General features: G+C 40.2%; 1 protein-coding gene across 1 annotated transcript in view; it reads right to left on the bottom strand.

Annotated features, from left to right (window-relative positions):
• HCN1 (hyperpolarization activated cyclic nucleotide gated potassium channel 1) overlaps positions 1-23,990 on the bottom strand; it is a 406,158-nt gene that overhangs the window by 154,596 nt on the left and 227,572 nt on the right. Inside the window, exon 3 of the mRNA XM_063456876.1 lies at positions 12,093-12,254. Coding sequence (XP_063312946.1) covers positions 12,093-12,254 — 162 coding nt within the window. The remainder of the gene's footprint in view (positions 1-12,092; positions 12,255-23,990) is intronic.

Genomic DNA, 23,990 nt, shown 5'->3' on the forward strand with positions numbered 1-23,990 from the left:
GAATACCCTGGGTTGTCTACTTTAAAAAAAATATGTACATGTGGGGTGTTATTCAGCGATTTATGACAGATAATAGTGTTACAATGTCACTATTGATACATTTTAAAAATGTATGTTTTGAAACCGCAATATCCTACTTGTACTTATAGCCCTATAACATGCAAAAAAATAGCAAAAAGCATGTAAACACTGGGTATTTTTAAACTCAGGACAACATTTTGAATCTATTTAGCAGTTTTTTTCATTCGCCTTTGTAGATGAATAAAAGATTTTTCACATAAAAGTCAAACAACATGTATTTTTTTCAATTTTTTATCATATTTTTTCATTTTTTAAAAATTAAATTACATGAGATTATATAAATAATGGTATGTAAAGAAAGCCCCTTTTGTCCTGAAAAAAACAATATATAATTTGTATAGGAACAGTAAATGAGAGAGCGGAAAATTACAGCTAAACACAAACACCACAAAAGTGTAAAAAGATGCCTGGTCGCAAATGTACAACATCGCAAAAAAAGTCCAGTCCTTAAGGGGTTAAAAGTTAAATAAACAATGGGAGTCAGATGTTTGGAGGGGGACGCAGGGGCATAATTTGAGTGTGTGCCATAGGTGTAATTTATAGGCTTAAAGGGACAACAAAGTTTTCAGGTGCAGTAATGGGTCTATTAGTATAAGTCTCCGAATCAAACAAATTAAGTTGAGTTGCCCGTACCTGTATATTTCATAAAGGCAAGACACAGAGTAATACAGTTACAATATCAAGTAATTGACTAAGAACCAATACCAAGGAGGGGAAAGACAGGCTGTCCCTTCTTACCCTCTTAGTGACCAGACCACTTTTCAATTTTCTTACCGTTTGGGATCAAGGCTGTTTTTGCATTTCTGCAGTGTTTGTGTTTAGCCGTAATCTTCCTCTTACTCACTTACTGTACCCAGACATATTATATACCGTTTCTCTCGCCATTAAATGGTCTTTCTAAAGATACCATTATGTTCATCATATCATATAATTTACTATAAAAAATTATAAAATATAATGAAATAAATAAAAGAAAAACACTTTTTCAAACTTTGACCACCAAAATCTGTTACGCATCTACAATCGCCAAAAAACATCCATGCTAAATTGTTTCTAAATTTTGTCCTGAGTTTAGAAATACCCATTGTTAACATGTTCTTAGCTTTTTTTTTAAGGAAAGTTATAGGGCAATAAGTATAAGTAGCACTTTCTATTTCCAAACAATTTTTTTTTTCAAAATTAACGCAAGGTACATTGTAACACTAATATTTGTCAAGAATCCCTGAATAACCCTGCACGTGTATATATATTTTTAAAAGAAGACAACCTAAGGCATCCACTGGTTTTGCGGCCATATTCGTCAACGAATGGCTTTAGGGTAGTTGGCCAAAGGAAGTGCAGCACATAGAGGGGTTCTACAAGAACTCAGCACTGTTTGAGGTATATCCAATAGTAGCAGCAGCAGTGACATGGGGCCATTTATGGGCAGGAAGACTAGTACAGTGTTTTTCAGACAACTTGGCAATTTGCCACATCATCAACAAAGGCCGCTCATCCTCATTAATGATAATGAGGTTTATTAGGAAACTGACGTGGCTGGCAGCCTGTCATCAGTTTTACCTGATATGCTACCATTTCCCAGGCATTTTTAACACTGCAGCTGACCGGTTATCTCATTTCCAATTTCAGGTTTTCAGAAGGTCCCTACCTACTGCTTCACTACTGGCCACGACCATCCCCCTGCTTCAAGATCTAATTATGCATTAGACGATTAGTGATGTCGCGAACATAAAATTTACGGTTCGCGAACGGCGAACGCGAACTTCCTCAAACGTTCGCGAACCGGTGAACCGGGCGAACCGCCATTGACTTCAATGGGCAGGCGAATTTTAAAACCCACAGGGACTCTTTCTGGCCACAGTAGTGATGGAAAAGTTGTTTCAAGGGGACTAACACCTGGACTGTGGCATGCCGGAGGGGGATCCATGGCAAAACTCCCATGGAAAATTACACAGTTGATGCAGAGTCTGCTTTAAATCCATAAAGGGCATAAATCACCTAACATTCCTAAATCACAATGGATATGGATTGACACCTGACATATGACATATTGACACCTTGACATATGGATTGACACCTGTCCTCAGAGACCCTGATACACACTGACACAGAGCAGAATAGGGACTGTTCCCCCTACATAGGGTCACTTGGCAGATATGGATTGACACCTGTCCTCAGGGACCCTGATACACACAGACACCGAGCAGAATATGGGCTGTTCCTCCTACATAGGGTCACCATTTTTAGCCCAAGGCAGCCCATCTCATCAGGCCTTTTTTAGTCAAATGTATCGCCCACTGTCAGTCCCTTCGAGATCCATCCCTCATTCATCTTAATAAAGGTGAGGTAATCTAGACTTTTTTGACCTAGCCGACTTCTCTTCTCAGTGAAAATACCTCCTGCTGCACTGAAGGTCCTTTCTGACAGGACACTTGAAGCGGGGCAGGCCAGAAGTTCTATCGCAAATTGGGATAGCTCAGGCCACAGGTCAAACCTGCACACCCAGTAGTCAAGGGGTTCATCGCTCCTCAAAGTGTCGATATCGGCAGTTAAGGCGAGGTAGTCTGCTACCTGTCGGTCGAGTCGTTCTCTGAGGGTGGATAGCAAAGGGCTGTGGTGATGCGTAGGACTTAAAAAGCTTCACATGTCCTCCATCAACAACACGTCTTTAACCCCTTAAGGACACAACTTCTGGGATAAAAGGGAATCATGACGGAATAGTTCCGTCATGTGTCCTTAAGGGGTTAAAGCGTCGTGTCCTTGCCGGCGTGGTCGTGGGAGGAGGAGGATTATTTTCACCTCTTCCCCTGTTAGATTCCCGTTGTGCTGTGACATCACCCTTATACGCTGTGTAAAGAATACTTTTTAATTTATTTTGCAAATGCTGCATCCTTTCCGACTTGTTGTAATTTGGTAACATTTCAGCCACTTTATGCTTATACCGGGGGTCTAGTAGCGTGGACACCCAGTACAGGTCGTTCTACTTCAGCCTTTTTATACGAGGGTCCCTCAACAGGCACGACAGCATGAAAGACCCCATTTGCACAAGGTTGGATGCCGAGCTACTCATTTCCCGTTCCTCCTCCTCAGTGATCTCAATGAAGGTATGTTCTTCCCCCCAGCCACGTACAACACCACGGGTACCAGATAGGTGACAACGAGCACCCTGGGATGCTTGTTGTGGTTGGTCTTCCTCCTCCTCCTCAAAGCCACATTCCTCCTCTGACTCCTCTTCCTCACAATCCTCTTCCAGCGTTGCCGCAGGTCCAGCAAGCGATGCAGATAAGGCTGTTTCTGGTGGTGATGGTGACCACAACTCTTCCTCTTCCTCTTCACGCTCATCTATGGCCTGATCCAGCACTCTTCGCAGGGCACGCTCCAGGAAGAAAACAAATGGTATGATGTCGCTGATGGTGCCTTCGGTGCGACTGACTAGGTTTGTCACCTCCTCAAAAGGACACATGAGCCTACAGGCATTGCGCATGAGCGTCCAGTAACGTGGCAAAAAAATTCCCAGCTCCCCAGAGGCTGTCGTAGCACCCCAGTCATACAAATATTCATTAACGGCTTTTTCTTGTTGGAGCAGGCGGTCGAACATTAGGAGTGTTGAATTCCAACGTGTCGGGCTGTCGCAAATCAAGCGCCTCCCTGGCATGTTGTTTCGCCACTGGATATCTGCAAAGTGCGCCATGGCCATGTAGGAACACCTGAAATGGCCACACACCTTCCTGGCCTGCTTCAGGATGTCCTGTAAGCCTGTGTACTTATGCACAAAGTGTTGTACGATCAGATTACACACATGTGCCATGCACGGCACATGTGTCAACTTGCCCAACTTCAATGCCGCCAACAAATTTGTTCCGTTGTCACAAACCACTTTGCCGATATCCAGTTGCTGCGGAGTGAGCCACTTTTCCACCTGTGCGTTCAGGGCGGACAGGAGTGCTTGTCCCGTGTGACTCTCTGCTTTCAAGCAAGTCAAACCCAAGACGGCGTGACACTGCCGTATCCGGGATGTGGAATAGTACCTGGGGAGCTGGGGGGGTGTCGTTGATGTGGAGCAAGACACAGCAGCAGAAGAGGACTCAGCCAAGGAGGTTATGGAAGAGAATGGAGTAGGAGGAGTTTAGGAGGTGGCAGCAGGCCTGCCTGCAAGTCGTGGGGGTGTCACCAACTCCTCTGCAGAGTCACGCATTCAAGGCGGGTGACTTTCTGACATTGGCTTCTTACGCTCAAACATGTCCTTGACAGACCCCTGACTGTGGTCAGATGAGCGTGAACTGCTCACGGCGAGAGACGGAGTGGCGGATGGTTGAGAGGGGGCAAGGAAGACAGCAGTGGTTGACGTGGCTGAATATGCTGGACCAGGAGGAGGATGGCAGCTTTGAGTTTGTGTGCTGCTTGTACTTATGTGTTGATCCCATAGGCATTTGTGATGTGCGATCATGTGGCTACGCAAAGCAGTTGTACCTAGGTGGGTGTTGGACTTCCCACGACTCAGTTTCTTATGGCACAGGTTGCAAATGGCATCGCTGTTGTCAGAGGCAGACACACAAAAAAAATTCCACACTGCTGAGCTCTGCAATGACGGCATTCTGGTGGTGGACACAGCATGCGTTGATTGGCGTGCTGTCTGGCTGACCCCGGGTGCGATGCATGCTGTCTGACGGTGCCACTAGCTCCTTGCGACGACCTCCCCCTGCTTCCAACTCGTCTCCTCCTCCTCCTCTCTGTCTCCCCATCTGAACTTCCGCCCTGTTCTTCTTCTTGCCGAGCGGGCACCCACGTGACATCCATGGACGCATCGTCATCATCAACCGCTTCACTTGTATCTGACAACTCAGCAAAGGAAGCAGCAGCGGGTACAACATCATCATCACCACACCGTACGTCCATGTGTGTAATGCTGCCTGCCTGAGACATATCCCTGTTATCTACATCCTCTGGCAATAATGGTTGCGCATCACTCATTTCTTCAAACGGATGTGTGAATAATTCCTCTGACATACCAAGTAAAGCGGCTGAGTTGCTAGTGTTGGTGGTGGCGTCAGGCGAGTGAGTGGTATCTTGAGAGGTGCATGATGCTAAGCTGGAGGAGGATGGTGCGTCAAGGTTCCGAGCGGAAGCTGTAGAAGATTGGGTGTCCTGTGTTAGCCAGTCAACTATGTCCTCAGAACTTTTCAAGTTCAGGGTACGTGGCCTCTGAACACTGGGCATTATTCTAGGGAAAAAGGGAATCACAGCACCACGACCACGATGGCCCCTGCGGGGTGGCCTGCCTCTGCCTGTCATTTTTTTTGGATTAGTGGTACTATGCGTGCAAGCTACTGTGAGACCAGATATGAGTGGCAATGTGCACTGGCAGAGGTTGGCAGAGTACACTCTGTTGGCCTGACACACCCGCTTGAAGACAAGTAACTGCTATTCAATCTATAACAGTGAAAAAAGTTTTTTGTTTTTAAATGCACACTATTGTGACACCAGATATGAGTGGCACTGTGCACTGGCAGAGGTTGGCAGAGTACATGCTGTTGGCCTGACACACAGATGCTTGCAGACAACTAACTGCTATTCAATCTATAACAGTGAAAAACGTTTTTTTGTTTTTAAATGCCCGCTATTGTGACCCCAGATATGAGTGGTGGCACTGGGCAAGTGGGCACAGTATCCACTGTGAGCCTGACACACAGACGCTTGCAGACAACTAACTGCTATTCAATCTATTACAGTGAAAAAAAAGTTTGTGGGTTTTTAAATGCACGCTATTGTGCCACCAGATATGAGTGGCACTGTGCACACTGGCAGAGTACACGCTGTTGGCCTGACACACATACGCTTGCAGACAACTAACTGCTAATTAATCCATTACAGTGAAAAAAATTTTTTGGTTTTTAAATGCAAGCTATTGTGACACCAGATATGAGTGGTGGCACTGGGCAAGTATATAGGCTGGAATCGGAAAGGATGATGAGGGCTGTATGAAGGATGTACTCCACAGGTGATGATGTATAAAATAGTAGGTTTATTAAATAAAAAGCTGGAAACAACAGCTCTATAAGTAAAGGCATTTGCATTTAGCTGCGATAAGGTCGGTAGTAACTTTGATAAGAGCAGTCTCAGTAGAGTGGAGACGGCGGAAGCCAGATTGAAGAGGGTCAAGAAGAGAGTAGGAATTGAGGAAGTGAGACATATGGGTAAAGACAAGTCTTTCCAGAAGCTTTGTGGAAAAAGGGAACAGGGATATGGGACTATAGTTAGAGGGGGAGGACGGGTCAAGAGATGTTTTTTTCAGGATATGTACTACAGTGGCATGTGTAAGGTCGATAGGGACAACGCCAGAAGAGAGAGAGCAGCTGAAGTCAGGGGGAGAGATATCTTATAAAGTGAGATGGGACAGGATCAAGCTGGCAAGTGGTGGGGCAAGAGGAAAAGAGAAGCGCAGCCACCTCTTGTTAAGTAGCCGGGGAGAAAGTCTGAAGGGTAGGAAAGGCATGATTAACGTGTAATTGAGAAAGAGAATGGTAAGGTGGGGAAAATTATTTCCTTAGCTGTTCAATCTTGTCGGTAAAGTAGCATGCAAAGCTATCGGCTGTAAGGTTAGTTTGGGGGGTGGCCACAGCAGGGCGAAGAAGAGCGTTAAAGATGTCTAAGAGATACCTGGGAATGCAGTTGCATGAACTAATGAGAGAGGAAAAGTATGAGTGTTTGGCGAGGGGAAGGGCTGTGCTGTATGAACACAATATGAATTTATAATGGAGATAGTCTGCCTGGGTGCGAGACTTCCTCCAGGAGCATTCTCTTCTGTACTGACCCTCTCTCCTCATATTCTATATTATCTATCTTTATTGATTTCCCCTACTTTCTTACCTCCCTAGGTATTGCCAAAATACATACAGTAAATTTGTAATATGGTTCAGTACATTTCCAATTACCAACTATGTCAATGTTGTTTGTTTTTACACCGGACGTATATGATTGTACATTATGTTGGTATTCTGATTGTCTTATGTGCTACAGCTGTTAATTGCTACTGTGTTGTACTGTTCTGTCATTTATTTATGAAAAAAAAAACTTATTTATTTATTCTGCCAGAGGTTCCATAAAAAGTCTGTGCCAGACAGATTAAATGCGTGTTTCATATTTTTTTTAAATGTAATATTTATATAATTTATGTTTTACTTCTTTATTTGCTCTTGCAATTATTATGTCACTTAATGGACCACTGAGAATGACGTTGTGTGAGGTCACCTAACCAATGTTACAAGATCCAGGGATTCACAACTTTGGAGTGGATACAGGATTGTTAACCCTTAAATGAGTTCTGGAGTTCTTTATGGATGTATCCCTGGAGTGAGAGATATTGTCATATGTCATCACCCTAGGTACGTATATTTTACTTTATCTGTAGAATTCGTGTTACAAGTTTTGTATATACTGTATGCGAAAGCCATGTCAATCACCAGATAACATATGCAAGGATGTTTTATAGACTTGTGCGTGGGTGGAAAATTTATAAAATGTCAAAACCATAATAGGGCCCCACAATTACTGAGAAATGCATTGAAATTCTAAAGACACATCATATAACAATCAACTGAGCATTTCAAAAAGGTGCATGTGCGCATGAATGTTGACGATTCAGCAGAACATCAATCTTTTCAAATAATCTTGACACCACCACCAATAAATGGCACAAGTGTAGCATGATCAGCAGGAGGATAGAGGAGACTTGAATGTGACGCACGGAAATCCTGGACGATTAGTTCATCATCAGGGTCTCAAGGTCATCTCATTTTTTTTTTTTATTTCCCAGGTTGCTATTTATTCACAATAGCTTTCTCTGAAATCGCCCAGTTTATTTTCATTTAACATTCATTGCCCTTGCAATGTGATAGATGTATTGTAAAGGGAAACTCAGCGGGATATTTTCATAATATTTTCTACTGCATCTACATGCATTCAGAATAGTGAGTCAGCAATCCACACATGATTGTGATAACGATACTTTATTGAGCATTTGTTAAGCTTAAAAAATTCTGCTACTGTAATTATGCACTAAGATTATTTATTTTAGGAAATAATATGAATCAAATTGATTTAACAAGACGTTATTGCAACAAATAAAACATTGATTGTTTGGAGACTATACTGCAAACAATATGATTCAAATAACTCATTCATAGATCATTTCAAATAGTGTTTTGCATGTACCACTTTTTGAGGGATGGGCTAGTTCTCAAAAAGCCTTTCTATGTCAATCTCCCTGCAAGTCAATACGACACCTATTACCCAAACCCCTCAAGTTCACTGCCTTGGTGTTACTTTTAAATTGGGTTCTACTTTTCTCCTCACATCCAGTCTGACTCCAATTCCTGTAACCTCCACCTTAAAAATATTGCCCACATTTGTTCTTTGCTAACTCAAGATAAAATGAAGGCACTTGTTCATGCACTCATTTACTGACTTGACTATTGCAACTCACTACTCATCACCTTCCTTTCTTCAGTCTGTAATGAATGCTGCAGCCAGGCTCATCTTTCTGACTGACCATTACTCCCACACCTCACCCTTTTGCCAATTATTATACTGGCTTCATGTACCCTTCTGGATCCAATTCAAACTGCTAACGCTAACGTACAAGCCCTCAATAATTCCACTTCTCACTCCATTCCCTCTTTACTCTACAAATATACTCCCTTTCATTAAATAGCTCTGCAAATTACGTTCTTCAGCCACCTTCTTGCTCCCACACTGCCAAACCTCTCCTGCCAAATTTTTCAAGGGCTGCCTCATTCCTTTGGAATTTGAAACCCCATCCCATCAAACTCTCCCTTAGCCCCCAGTCCTTTAAGAAGCCACTGAAGGGGGCGTGTCCTAGACTCTGAACGGAGAGGTCGCATGGCTTGAGAGCTCCGTACGAAAACGGCCATAATCCAGAACACTAACGCTCTGCCGAACATACTTTATCGACCATGTCTCAAAGCAAAACTATATATATGAAAAGGAGTGGAAAGCATCAAAACAACTGAAACTGAACGATTTCTGTAATGCAGCTCCGCTATTTTGTTCAAAATGTGGCAATTTTGTAGTCAATTCCAAGTTAGGAACACAGAACTCCTATATAAATAAATAAGTAAATAAATAACTATTTCAACACCTGGTAAATATTTTATCTTTCAGAATCCACCGAAAGAGGATTCTTATTGTTAAAATAGCTGAAATTGTGTGACTCAACTACAAGTAGACATCAGATCAAGAGACATCACTTTTAAAATATTGGAATACGAATCAGCAAACATTTTAGGTGTCAGAGTGGAGTGTCAGCTATTTTATGTATCCACAAGGAGCCAGTTATCAGTTTCCATTCTGTGTGTATGTGTCATGTTTTTGTAAAAAGCTACCCTATGCTATTCTGTCATTGTGTACAAATCTGCGAGTTCCAGACATCTCCTTTTAAGGGTGTTTTACCCATGCCACATGTATTTTGAGATAAGATATGTAGCTTTTATTCAGCTAGTTCAACTCAGTGGAATACCATGAATGAAGGTAATTGTTTTCTTTTTAAGGAAAATCACCAGGGACAAGCAATTGCTGTGGTAGAGGATGCATTACAGGGAATATAAACTACAGTGATTTGTTATTTCTGAATATATTCAGTTTTAGCTTCACTAAACTAGGTTGGATCAATCAATTGCAGAACACATTCAAAACGTAGAAATCCATGTTTGTCAGTGATTTATTCCAGATATAGTCAGAAGGTGGCAGCATGACATAAATATGATTAAGTGGCATTAAAAAACAAAACAAAACATGGCTTCCATAATGTGTGCATCTGTGTAGCAGGATAAGGTCTGTTTGAGACATGTATTCACTCTTCATGGAAAAAAATATATATTATCGAATTTTAGACCAGTATGAAACAAGAAAGGATAGTAAATGAAACATGGGAATTGAATTTTCCTTTGCGCATAAAAAGCTACATGTCTGAAATTATAATATTCTGTCTTGTATATTTGTGTATAATGTTAAAGTTTGTGTATCATTTTGTTTTTTTTAATTCAGGGGTATGTTTGCAGGTAGTGTCAGAATTTAAATGTGGGGGGGTGTTTGTAGTGTAAGTGTTTGCATGCAACTGTGTGTTTTTGTACAGTGTTGGCGTTGAATGCAGGGGTGTGTGCTTATGTGTCATCTTAATGTTTGAATATAGGAGTGGGCTGGGTTTGTGTGTAGTGTTGAATAAAAGGGTGTGTTTTTTCTAGTGTTAATGTTCGAATGTAGGCATGTGTTTGCAAGTAGTTTAGGAATGTGAATGCAGTAGGTTGTTTGTGTATAGTATTTGTATGTGAATACAGTGGTGTGTTTGTGTGTAATATTGGAGTTTGCATGTAGACATACATTGTCATGCACAAATACAGATTGTCAAACACAGAAACACATAAACACCACCACTCAAAGATTCACACATACACACAGATCCACTTCAAGAGATACAAACAAACAGTTGCACATCTATACACACCACACATGGATTCTCACTAATGCACACATAGATCCTCAAACACTGACATACATGCACAGACCAACACACTGGTACACATGCACACATCCAACATACAGATTGACACAAATGCAGAGATCCACACACTGACATACATGCAGAGATCCACAACACACAGATTGACACACATGCAGAGATCCACTGTCTCCCACTATTTCGTCATGGGAACTACATGTGTAGCTAGCATGGGCAGGAAAAGTCCAATGGCACCTGCAACTTATATCAGTGGGTCCCATCAAAACTGCCAGGCTAATTACTAAATCCTCATGTTCTAAGTATTAAATTCCTCTGACCTGACCAAACCTATACATGTAACACTGAATAGTACTTACCACACTGCAAGTGTTTTTAACCAGTGGGTTCTGTGTAAATAATTATCTGCTATACCATTATGTATATTATAATAGTTATTTTTCTATAGTTTGTCTAAAAAACACCAAGTTCCCGGTTTTGCCATACCAAAAAATAGGGAAACCTAATTTAACTATTGTATATTGTATATATTGTATGTACTGTATTATTTACTAAAGTAAGAATTCAAAGTGAATTTCAAATTTAAGGCCAGAGTAGCTGAACTGAGTGCATAGAATAAGTATTCCAATTTGGATATTTTGACTTTAAATTTGAACTCCACTTTGATATCACCTAGAATTCTCACTTTAGTGAATAGCCCTCTACGACTTGAATGAAGTCCGTAGGGTCAAAATCTCTTTTATGCATTCTGTGTGGCAATATAGTATTTTAGTTGTGAAGGTAACCAAACAGCTACATGTCAGACTGGAATTAAACACTATAGCAGGCTTCCCCAAACTCCAGCCCTCCAGATGTTGCTGAACTACAACTCCCATGATTCTCAGCCTATTTCATTCATAGAATCATGGGAGTTGTAGTTCAGCAATATTTGGAGGGCTGGAGTTTGGGGAAGCCTGCTCTAGAGGGATACATGAACTGTAAGGTAAGAGATATACCATATTCTTCCAAAATATAAACACAGTTCTTGCTTCTCTTTTAACCCCTTAAGGACACATGACGTGTGAGACACGTCGTGATTCCCTTTTATTCCAGAAGTTTGGTCCTTAAGGGGTTAAAAACAAGAAAAAAAATGGTTTGCTAAACAGTGAAGGGATTAAACATCGAAACGTGTGTCTAGATTTTTTTTTCTTGATTTTAAAATGCTTACATTTATGTAAGATGCGCTTGTAATCATTTGCTTAATCCATATTTTCATAATGAATTTACATGTCTATATCTTCATGGTAAAATGCAAACTTGTGTACAAATCCTTTTCACCTGCGACAAAAAAATCAACTTCCTGTTAATCTACGACCAAGCAAATTGATCTGTCAGGGATGTACATGACAGATCAATTAGTTTGGACGCAGATTAATAGGAATTTGATTTCTTTGTCGCAGGTGATTTGTGCACAAGTCTGGTACAAATTGCCTGCACTTACCACCATATTATTCAAGGAGACCCAGCAGTCTTGGGGAAATTCCTGAAGTAATGGAACAAGAAATTGGAGACAACCATCCCAGTGACAAAGCAGCAACATCATTCCAATGAGATTAAAAATTCTGACAACAGCACTAGCCAGGTCGTAGGTCATGTGGAAAATCTGTTAAAGACAAATCACAGAATAGTGTCACTCACATTTGGAATGCAAAGCCATGTAGGGCAGTTATAATAAAATAAATATAAGTTCACTACGTTTATGCTTCGCTTTCAGTTTTGGAGGATGCAATAACCGGTAAACCTTCTATGTTTGATTTTGATGTAAAATAATACATTGATAACATGATATCCCCCCCTAATGAGAATTGCAACTTAAAATAATAACTATTATTAAAATAGTTATACTACTAATAATGGAATGAAACAATTTAAAATAAAATATGAAACATTTATTTTACAATACGTGGCTACATGAAATAATGACAAATATATATCTATATATAACCTTTGTTTCAGAGGGCTGTTGAGCAATTAAACAAAGTGGTGCCCAAAAGGTAGATCCCCAGATGTTTTAAAACTACAGCTTCTATGATGCTTTGTCATTCTAAAAGCATTCTAAGGACATACAAAGCATAATGGGAAGTATAGTTCCGCAACATCTGGTGATCTTCCTTTTAAGCACCTCTGATGCAGAGAGTGCAATGCCGTGTTACAGTTATGTTAATATAGCTGTGGACAAAAAAGGATCAAAACTATGACTATAGTGAGATATGGATGAAGTAATCAACTTTTCAGCTTATGCTGTGTAATATAGTATATAACTTTCCCGTAAATAATATTGCTCATTATCTATTTGATACTTTATATGTTGTTTTGTGACTTATGACATTTTTATATATTTTGTGTGTATAGTAATCTATATTTGCTATTAAGACATAAATATCTTTTTTACATTTTTTTCTGGTAGCAAAGGCAAATTAAAGGATTTTAACCCCCTAGCGACCAGACCGTTTTTCAATTTTCTTAACGTTAAGGACGAGGGCTGTTTTTACATTTCTGCGGTGTTTGTGTTAAAGCTGTAATTTTCCTCTTACTAACTTACTGTACCCACACATATTATATACTGTTTTTTTGCCATTAAATGGTCTTTCTAAAGATACCATTATTTTCATCATATCATATAATGTACTATAAAAACAATTATAAAATATGATGTAAACATTTTTAAAAAAACACTTTTTCTAACTTTCACCCACAAAATCTGTTACACATCTACAACCGCCAAAAAACACCTGTGCCAAATAGTTTTAAAATTTTGTCCTGAGTTTAGAAATACCCAATGTTAGCATGCCCTTTTTGTTGCAAGTTATAGGGCTATAAGTACAAGTGGGACATTGCTGTTTCAAAATATAAATTTAGAATATTTATCAATCGTGACATTGTAACACTGTTTGTCATAAGTCTCTGAATCACACCTCACATGTACATATTTTTTTAAAGTAGAGAACCCAGAGTATTAAATATGGGGTATGTCCAGTCTTTTTAGTAGTCACTTAGTCACAAACACTGGCCAAAGTTAGCATTTATATTTGTTTGTGTGTTAGAAATGCAAAAAACTCTCACATTTGCAGTATAAGTGCCACGGTGCTCTTTCAGCCAAATCAACATAAATCAACATAAATATATTTATACACATATATACATACAACTATGTAGCTTGGCACACACCCTGTCTCAAATATGTAGTCTTGATGCCTTGGTGCAATCCCACGTTATGGAATATATGTAGCAATATTATTCTTTATTTTCTGCGTGCATGGAATAACAGAACATCTTATGTTGCCACAACAGCATTTATAAGTATAGCAATAACACAGAAGGTCACATATGTGGCTTTGAGATAACGGCAAATTTTTTAAAAATATTATTACGAAAAGCAAGGTTGTTATGCTATGGCAGTGTAATTTAACTCGGGTTACAAGCTTGAGAGTGCTGTGATAGCTGACATTTAAGTTAGATCAGATCATAAGATTAAAGTTAAACAATACATTCAACTGGTGCGCTGACTGCAGCGTTGAGTGCAAGCTTAAAAATTAAGTTAAGCAAAATTATATAATTAAATACAAGCAATATGTAACTGCAACGGGTGCTCTGAGTCTAGGTGTATGTGGACCTTGACTAATCAGAGACAGGGTGTCCCTGGGTGTGTGAGGTCAGCTCAGGCTGGCATGTATCCAAGTTGCGGTTTATGACAAGTAGAAAATTATGCGTTTGGTAACAGGGAATGTCAACTAGTAGCGTGCATTATATATCTGATTCCCTGCACTGTTTATAAAATTAAGCTTGAACATCAGAATACTCGTGTGGTTAGAATAAAAATAAAACTGAAACTACGTAATTATCAAGGCAATAACAGTAAGCTGAATAACAGATTATAAGTGATTAGTCTGGGTACAGTCTTGGACCGGTTGAATACTGTCCTTAGCCTATGCCCGTGGTAATCAGGCTGGGTGTAGATTATGTAGCAGGGTCCTGGTTGGATACACAGTGGTGAGTAAGCTTTTCAGACTGTGTCATCGGCAATATTAGACAGAGTCCCGCATTTGTGGGTCACTCAAATGCCCACTCTTACCACAATTGTCCCGCTGCTAATCCCAAGTCAAGTTATTTGAATGGGTCCAGCGAAACAAACCTCCCTGATCTTGCCTCTTGGTGTTCATGGGGCTCCATTCGTTGTGGCTACCGCCTGTGCTCTTTGCATGTTGCGAGCAGTCCTGTTGGCTGTTCAGCCTATGCCCTGTAGTGGGAGGCTGCAGGTGTACGGGTGTCTGTCTCCCCTGCGTACCAGTGCTTCGAGGGTTGCTGCCTTTGGCTTTGCATCTGTATCGCTATCTGCATCGCGTTGGGCTTTGTGGTGATCAATGTGGGGGTTTGTGCTGTGCTGATTGCGGGCTTCCGGGACTGCTGAGTGAGGGATTGGCCGGGTCTTCTTCAGTGGCACGGGATCGTAAGTTTCATCATTTGAGGGACCCGGCACCATTTCCCGCTGGATGGAGATTCGGCCCCTACTTAGTTTGGAGGTTGCTCTGGAGTTGTGAGGGGGACACCATAGTGTGCCGGGTGGTCAGGCGGATCCACGCCGCCACCTCTCTCATCACCAGCTGGTAAGATTGTCTCCGGGCTTTGAGCTTTGCCCAGAGATGGGTGCGCAGCAGGTCTATGAAGTCCCTTGTGTGCTTGGGTGGTGCGATGCGTGGGTGCTTAGGCTTAGGCTGCGCCGCTATCTTGGCTGAGTCTTGCAAGCTTTGTGTGGTTGCTGATTTCGCCGCTTGTGCCGGTATGGGCATGGGGGTAACCATCCCCAGCGAGGACCGGGATGACCCCCGCCGGTCCATGGGGGGGGGGGTAGCAGGGCTGCGGTGGGCTTCTGCTTAGCAGCGAGTCCCGTGACGGGGGATCGGCCTTCTCCCCCAGTCCTCAGGCTCTGCTCTGAGTTAGGCCTCATGGTCGGTTTGAGATTTTCTGTGGCGTATTGGTGTCGGACTTGTATTGGAGTGTTCAGAATGCTTTTCTGCGTGTGGTTCCGATCTCCATTTGCCATTAATGCCACTATGTCAGTCGGTAGCCTCACACGTTTGTCCGTTGTTGAAGGAACTCTTAACATGTGCGACTGGCCATTTTTGCTGTCAGGCCCCGCCCCATACATATATATTTTTTTTATATTTACTAATATATATATATATTTTTTATTTTACAGATGCAGGTAGACTCCCTGTTAGTTCAGGCAGTCCCCCTGCAGCCAGCACTATGGACGCCTATGCGGCAATGTGACAGCTCTTTCAGAGCGACTGTCTGGGCTGTCAGGCAGTCCCCCCAGACCAGAAAAAACACTGATCACCGACGGGGGAATGGCGGCGATCGGTTAGGTACTAAGGAATACCGTGGATGTTCTAGGTACATCCGGGGTCCTTAAGGCCCATTTTGTCGGACTTACCTAGTACGTCCGCGGAACTTAAGAAGTTAATAATGTAAATAATGTTAAAAATAGATCTACATTATATCTTGTCTCTGAACCCTTCTGCTTTAGAACCAGTTCTGATTACACAGCATTAGTTCAAGCTTGCTGTGCTCCTATCCAGATATATGAAGAGAAGCCAGGACACATGACAGCCTTGCTCCTGTATCATAATCCTCATTTTCAGCTAGCTGCACTGTGGCCACACACATACCAGAGTTTTAATTATATAAACTCTACTTCTTTTCCCTAAGTCGATCCTCAGCAGCAGCTAACCAATAGGAAGCTCGGTTATCAGTAAAACATTTAGTCAGTCAATTTGTCTATATCAGCGCACAGAGCTAATCTGGCAGCAGGAGGTACCCCAAGAGACTCAGGACGTTATCAAAATTCGACCAACTAGAAAGAATTTTGGTCTTTTCTATAATACAGTCAAGTTTCAGCTCTGTTAGCCTATACCTAACAATGCCGACTACAATCTTAATTTGAATTATCCAAAACATCTGTTAATAAATGAATATATAAATATCCAACTATGTTGTATTCGCAAGTAATCCTCATTAAAGAGTACTGCAAGAATACAGTTTGTTGAACCAAAAGAGTATAAAATAAATCAAGTGTTGTTTCTTAGATTCTAACTAAGATTTGTTCCGTTATCAAATGAATAATAGGTAACTGAAGCACACAAAATGTCATTTTCTAAGAAATGAAACCAAATCTCAGAGATATTTACACATATTTCACAGGCAAGGAGGTCAGTTTGATGTAGCCAAGCTCATAACAACAGGTGGCAAGAATTATACTAGATCATTGATTTATGTAGTAATTTAGCAGCTGGTTTAACAGCTGCATCGGAAGAATTCCTTGTTGCCCAGAATAAAATATTTTTCCTGTACAAAACATATTGTATAAAGTGATTATTTGGCATATAATAATATGAAGTATTCAGATGAAATGTATCATATATTAATTTAATTATTAAACTAATTTTAACTGAACCCTTCTAACTGAAATCCTCTAGTAGGTTGTTTGGTATATAAGGCAATCCACGGTATGGGACCAGACTATCTGAAGGATAAATTCACACGCTATGCTCCCAGTCGATCCTTGAGATCGGCTGATTTAGCCTTATTGAAGATTCCAAATTTTAAAAAGAAAAAGGGAGGGAGGACGAGTGATGTTCAGGGAGCGCAATTTTGGAACTCCCTGCCTCTGACATTAAGACTTGAGAATGATCTATTGAAGTTCCGCCGGAGCTTAAAAACAGTTTTATTTGCTCAGGCATACGGGATGACATGACATTTTTAACCTGGTTCAAATGCATGTGATCAGGGCCGCCATCAGGGGGTGACAACCGTGACGGTTGTCACGGGCCCGGCGGTCCTGGGGGGCCCGGACTGCTTTGGCAGTCCAGGGCCCCACAATTACTTTCTGCACATATATATAGCGATCATCGCTATATATATGTGCAGCCGCGGGCCCCCCGGCTCCCTATACTTGCAGAGGGGGCCCAGCGGCCTGCAGAAGCACTTTCCAGCATTTCCCTCGCTCTAACTCCCGCGAGACGTGCGGCCGTTAGAGCGTTGCCATGGCAACGCTCCGCGCGGCGCGCACACCACATCTCGCGGGAGTGAGAGCAGGAAATGCTGTAAAGTCCTCCTGCAGGCCGCTGGGCCCCCTCTGCAAGTATAGGGAGCCGGGGGGCCCGCAATTCCACCTGACCGGACCACCAGGGATCAAAGGATCTTCCCCCCCTCCCTGAACCAGGTAAGAAACAGGGAGGGGGGGAATAACAAAAATACATTTAAATTACTATTACTACATTTACATGCATACACTACTAAACACATACACACATTGCATTCATTACACTGACACACACACTGCATTCATTACACTGACACACACACTGCATTCACTGCACTGACACTCACTGCACTAACACACTGCACTCACACACACACTGCATTCACACTGCATTCACTACACTGACACACACACTGCATTCACTACACTGACACACACACTGCATTCACTACACTGACACACACACTGCATTCACTACACTGACACACACTGAATTCACTACACTGACACACACTACACTGACACACACACACTGCATCCACTGCACTGACACGCACTAACACACACACACTGCATCCACTGCACTGACACACACTGCATCCACTGCACTGACACACACACTGCATTCACTACACTGACACACACACACTGCATTCACTACACTGACACACACACTGCATTCACTACACTGACACACACTGCATTCACTACACTGACACACACTGCATTCACTACACTGACACACACACTGCATTCACTGCACTAACACACACTGCATTCACTGCACTAACACACACTGCATTCACTGCACTAACATACACACTGTATCCACTGCACTAACACACACTCTTCATCCACTACACTAAAACACATACTGCATTCATTGAGGGCAGGGAGGGAGGGGGGGGGGGGGGGCGGGCCCAGACTTTGTGCTTTGTCAGGGGCCCCAAAATTTCTGGTGGCGGCCCTGCATGTGATTATAATGCTGTTGTGTGCTGGATATTGTTTTGCTTGTTTTTGATTGCTGGTATGCGCATCGAGACCCTATGGGTAATAAGACTGCGTTTCTTAAGAATTTTTAATAAATAAATAATAAATAAATAAATAGTATGTAGAAAGAATCCTCATTACCTTTAACTGTGATATTTGACTTCAAAAGAGAAGTTAAATATGTTTTTGTTTTTTTAAAACGCCTAAGTATGCACAGAGATATAGTATTTAAAACAAATAAACAAAAAATGCACGAGCCTCCTTTAACCCCTTCAGGACGGAGTCAATAGTGCACGTTCTGATCAAAACAAAACGTAAACAAAAACTGGAATTTGCGCTATATGTCTGTTCACCCGTAGTTCCCCTCTTTCAAATTATATGCACCCACACTTATTATATATCATTTTGTTCAGGAGAAACAGGGCTTTAATCTATCATTAACTATTCATATATGGAACATAATTTATTATGAATAAAATTAAAAAAAATGTGAGAAAATTAGATTTTATTTAAAATGTGCATTTCCGTCTGACATTTTAACTGTGAATGTCATAACACTGTTAGGTTTTACTGCAAAAAAATGCACAGATTTGTAATCAGCAATGTCTCACGAGTACAACAGTACCCCCCATTAACAGGTTTTATGTTGTTTTGGAAAGTTACAGGGTCAAATATAGAACATTCCATTTTCAAATTGACATTTTTCAGATTAGTAATGTTACCTTTGAGACGGTGTGGTAGCCAGGAATGAGCATTACCCCCATAATGGCATAGCATTTGAAAAAGTAGACAAGCCAAGGTATTGAAAGTGGGGTATGTTTAGTCTTTTTTAGTAGCCACTTAGTCACAAACACTGGCCACAGTTAGCGTTCATATTTGTTTTTGTGTGAAAAAAGCAAAAAACGAATATTTGGCCAGTGTTTGTGACTAAGTGGCTACTAAGAAAGACTGGACATACCCCACTTGCAATACCTCGGGTTGTCTACTTTTGCAAATGGTATGCCATCATGGGGGTAATTCTCATTCCTGGGCTACCATACGCTCTCAAAGGCAACATAACCAATCTGGCAAATTTCAATGTGAAAAAAATGAAATGCAAGCCTTATATGTGACTCTCTAGCTTTCCAAAACACCATAAAACCTGTACATGGGGGGTACTGTTATTCTCGGGAGACTTCACTAAACACAAATATTAGTGTTTTAAAACAGTAAAACATATTACAACAATAATATAGACCATAAAAGTGCCGTTCGCTTGTAAAAAATGCGAAAAACGTCACTTTTACTTAAAATATCATCGTTGTAATACAATTTACCAGTTTGAAACACTAATATTTGAGTTCAGCGAAGTCTCCCGAGTAAAACAGTACCCCCTATGTACAGGTTTTATGGTGTCTTGGAGAGTTACAGGGTCAAATATAGTGCTTGCGAATTAAATTCTCTGCACTTTCTCCCTGTGTTGTCAGGCATGTCAATCAAATTTTAATTAATCAAATCACATAATTACGTTAAAAGATTATTTAAATATACACGTAGAATTTTAATATATATGCATTTATAGGTATTTTAAATTCTACGCGTATACTAATGTAATCTTTTATGTAATTATATGTATTTATCTATATATATATATTTGCGTTTTTTTGTATTTTATATATAGATAGATATATATAGAATGTCATTCTAAGTGTATTTTGTTACCGATATATATATATTAATAACAAAATACAGTTAGAATGAAATTACATATGCATATATAATTTATATTAAATTTTGTTTCAATATTTTATTTATTTATTTTATTATTTTATTTATTTATTATTTTAATTATACGTATTTATACATAATATATATATGTACATCTATTATATATATAATATATATACATATATAATATATATATATATGTAACATCATTCTAAGTGTATTTTAATATTAATATATGTACTTATATTAATATTAAAATACACTTTGTATGACGTTACATATATATAATATGTATATATATTATATATATATATAATATATATACATATTATATATATATATAAATATATTTATTTTATTTTTACACATGTCTAATTTATTTTTTTTACACCTCCTACCAGCAGGGGGACTGTCTGATATTTCAGACAGTCCCCCTGCTGGCAGATCCACAGCCAGCTATAGGAGGCCATGTGATCGCTCTTTGAGAGCGATCACATGGCCCCCGGGGGCCTCATTTGCCGGAAGGGGACTGCCTGGGCTCTCAGGCAGCCCCCCAGAAGAGGATCGCGGCGGAGGTAAGTACACCTCTCTTCTTGGGGGCTTAAGCCGTTACGGCGTACCATGCCGTCGCAACGGCTTTAAAGCCCATTTAATGCGTGACGGCATGGTACGCCATAACGGCGTTAAGGGGTTAAATGTGAATTATCACAATGTTTGCTTTGTTTCAGAGAACCCTTTTAATGGCACCAACTAAGTTGACTGTCCATGAAGTGACTCACTTCCCAAAATGGTTGACAGAGGCTGAAGTATGTGAGCAGGACTACTCTAAAGCAGCTCATCCTAATTTCAGCATCAAACTGTATCCTGTATTAAGTACTAAGTGTGGAAAATATACTGTGGCCAAATATAAAATGTTCCATTCATTCAGGCTTGTTACAGGAATCAATTAAAGGGTTACTGTGGCCATTCTTAAACATGCTCTGCTTTTAAGCACTATAGTCACCTAAATTACTTTAGCTAAATAAAGCAGTTTTAGTGTATAGATCATTCCCCTGCAATTTCACTGCTCAATTCACTGTCATTTAGGAGTTAAATCACTTTGTTTCTGTTTATGCAGCCCTCGCCACACCTCCCCTGGCTATGATTGACAGATCCTGCATGAAAAAAAAACTGGTTTCACTTTCAAACATATGTAATTTACCTTAAATAATTGTATCTCTATCTCTAAATTAAACTTTAATCACATACAGGAGGCTCTTGCAGGGTCTAGCAGGCTATTAACATAGCAGGGGATAAGAAAATCTTAATTACACAGAACTTGCAATAAAGAAAGCCTAAATAGGGCTCTCTTTACAGGAAGTGTTTATGGAAAGCTGTGCAAGTCACATGCAGGGAGGTGTGACAAGGGTTCATAAACAAAGGGATTTAACTCCTAAATGGCAGAGGATTGAGCAGTGAGGCTGCACGGGCATGTTCTATACACCAAAACTGCTTCATTAAGCTAAAATTGTTCAGGTGACTATAATGTCCCGTTAATTGCTCTATTGGGCACTTCTAAAAGGTTCATCCTCCCCTTGTGTAAATGCTGAATAAAGATCTCACAATTTACCTGTAATCCAGCGCACGGCAAAGCTGCTGGTGCTGACCTCCCTCTTCTATCTAACGTCAGTAGATAAACCTGTGATTGAACCAGTTTGCTGGGGTGGACAGGGTATGGAAATTAAAAAAAAAATGGAAAAAGAAGCGCGGGAAAGCAGGGAAACAGAGAAGGCTGACAAATGAAGGAAGGGGAAGGAGGGTGTGGAGAGCGAGCTACGCACCTCTGCCGTCAATGTTGTGCACACCAACCATAGAGTGATGCAAACAAAATATGCACAGAATTGACATCAGGCAGTCCAGGACAGTGTTCCAAACTGCCAAAGTACCATGAAACAAGTGCCAATTTAAATAGTTTCATTCAGTTTTCAAGCTGAAATGCTGCACAGAGTGACTCATATCCCCATCAAATCACTGAAGTGGGCATGGTGGTTGGAGTAACCCTTTAGAGAACACATATCTGTATCTTCTTTTTTACACAATAACAAAAGAAAAAAATGTGAATTTGGAGAAATTAAAATAACACTCCAAGCATAACAACAACGTTATCTTAATGAATGTCCCTGCAGTCTAACGACTCAATTCTCTGCTGTTTAGGATTAAATCCCTTTGTTTATACAGAATGAAAAAAAAATGGATTTCAAGAAATTAACGGGACACTCTAAGCACAAAAACAACTTTAGCTTAATGAAGCTATTTTTGTACATACATTATTCCCCTGCAGTCTAACAACTCAAATCTCTGCTGTTTAGGATTAAATCACTCTGTTTATACAGCTCCCATTCTGTGACTAACAGAATCTCCAAAGAAAAAACGTACATTTTTTATTTTCTAACTTTAGTGTATTACCCAGAAAATGGCGGTATTCTGATTACTTGAATGGTCTCTCCTTTCTGGATACATATAATCCATTTTATCACTTCTCACCTCTTACTGGCTTCATGGGAAGTAGAGGAGGGATCTCCAAAACATACAATTTCCAGGTTTACATTTGAAATGACACTTTGTGCCAAGTCTATCATTAATGAGCAATATGCAGAGAACTGTATTGCTTTCTACACTAGGCCCTGCTCGTTGTAGTGGGACTTATGGCAAAGTCTAAGTTGTCTGTTGATTCATCAGACTCTAAATACGATTTAAGTGATACTTGTAATATTTGAAAATAATTATATCACCTTTGTTGTGCATTTTTTTTCCCATTTGGTTTTAATCTTCTCTCTCCTAGAGCCAGAATTTCAACAGAATAGTAAGATATTAATACAAAAAGTAGACATAAATCAGCTTGCTAATACTTTATTTTGAAATATTTAATGAGACAATGATAATTGTATATAATGAGGTATTCATTATTTCTACCGAGTGAATTGTGCAGCGATCGACTGATGGGCTTGCAAATGAAAAAAAAAAAAAACTAAAATAATCACTCATTACAATGTTTGACTTAATTTTTTAATCTAAATTTTATACACGTTTATTTAAGGCCCCCGTGTTGTCTTTCTTGTTTATTTTCTAAACTATTGAGTTATGTCTCTAAAGTATAGCATTTATCGATTGCTGCTACAGAAACACAGCTCAACAGCAATTTTTAGGTGCTCCACGACTGAGTGAAGTGTATAAATAATATAATAATAATAATAATAATAATATAGATACTTCTATCCATTCATCCATCCATCTCTGACTGTCTGTGTATCTGTCTGCATATCCCCATGTTGGACAATATCAATGCTTGACCAAACTCTAATGAACTAAACATTCAATACCTGCATTTTCCAAGCAAAGAAGGTAAGCACCAAAAAGGATGTCCATGGACCCAAAGTTGATGTGGACACAACTGTTCCAGATAAAGTTGAGTACTACGCACCCACACTACAAAGGAAAAGTTCACTTGAAAATCAGTTCCAGAGCCTCCACTGTAAATTTGGCAAGTTCTCATGGACGGCAACACTCATCTACTTACTTTTATATTTTCCACATATACTGTATAATACAGGATATAAATCT

Source organism: Pelobates fuscus, chromosome 5, assembly GCF_036172605.1.
Source record: "Pelobates fuscus isolate aPelFus1 chromosome 5, aPelFus1.pri, whole genome shotgun sequence".
NCBI lineage: Eukaryota > Metazoa > Chordata > Amphibia > Anura > Pelobatidae > Pelobates > Pelobates fuscus.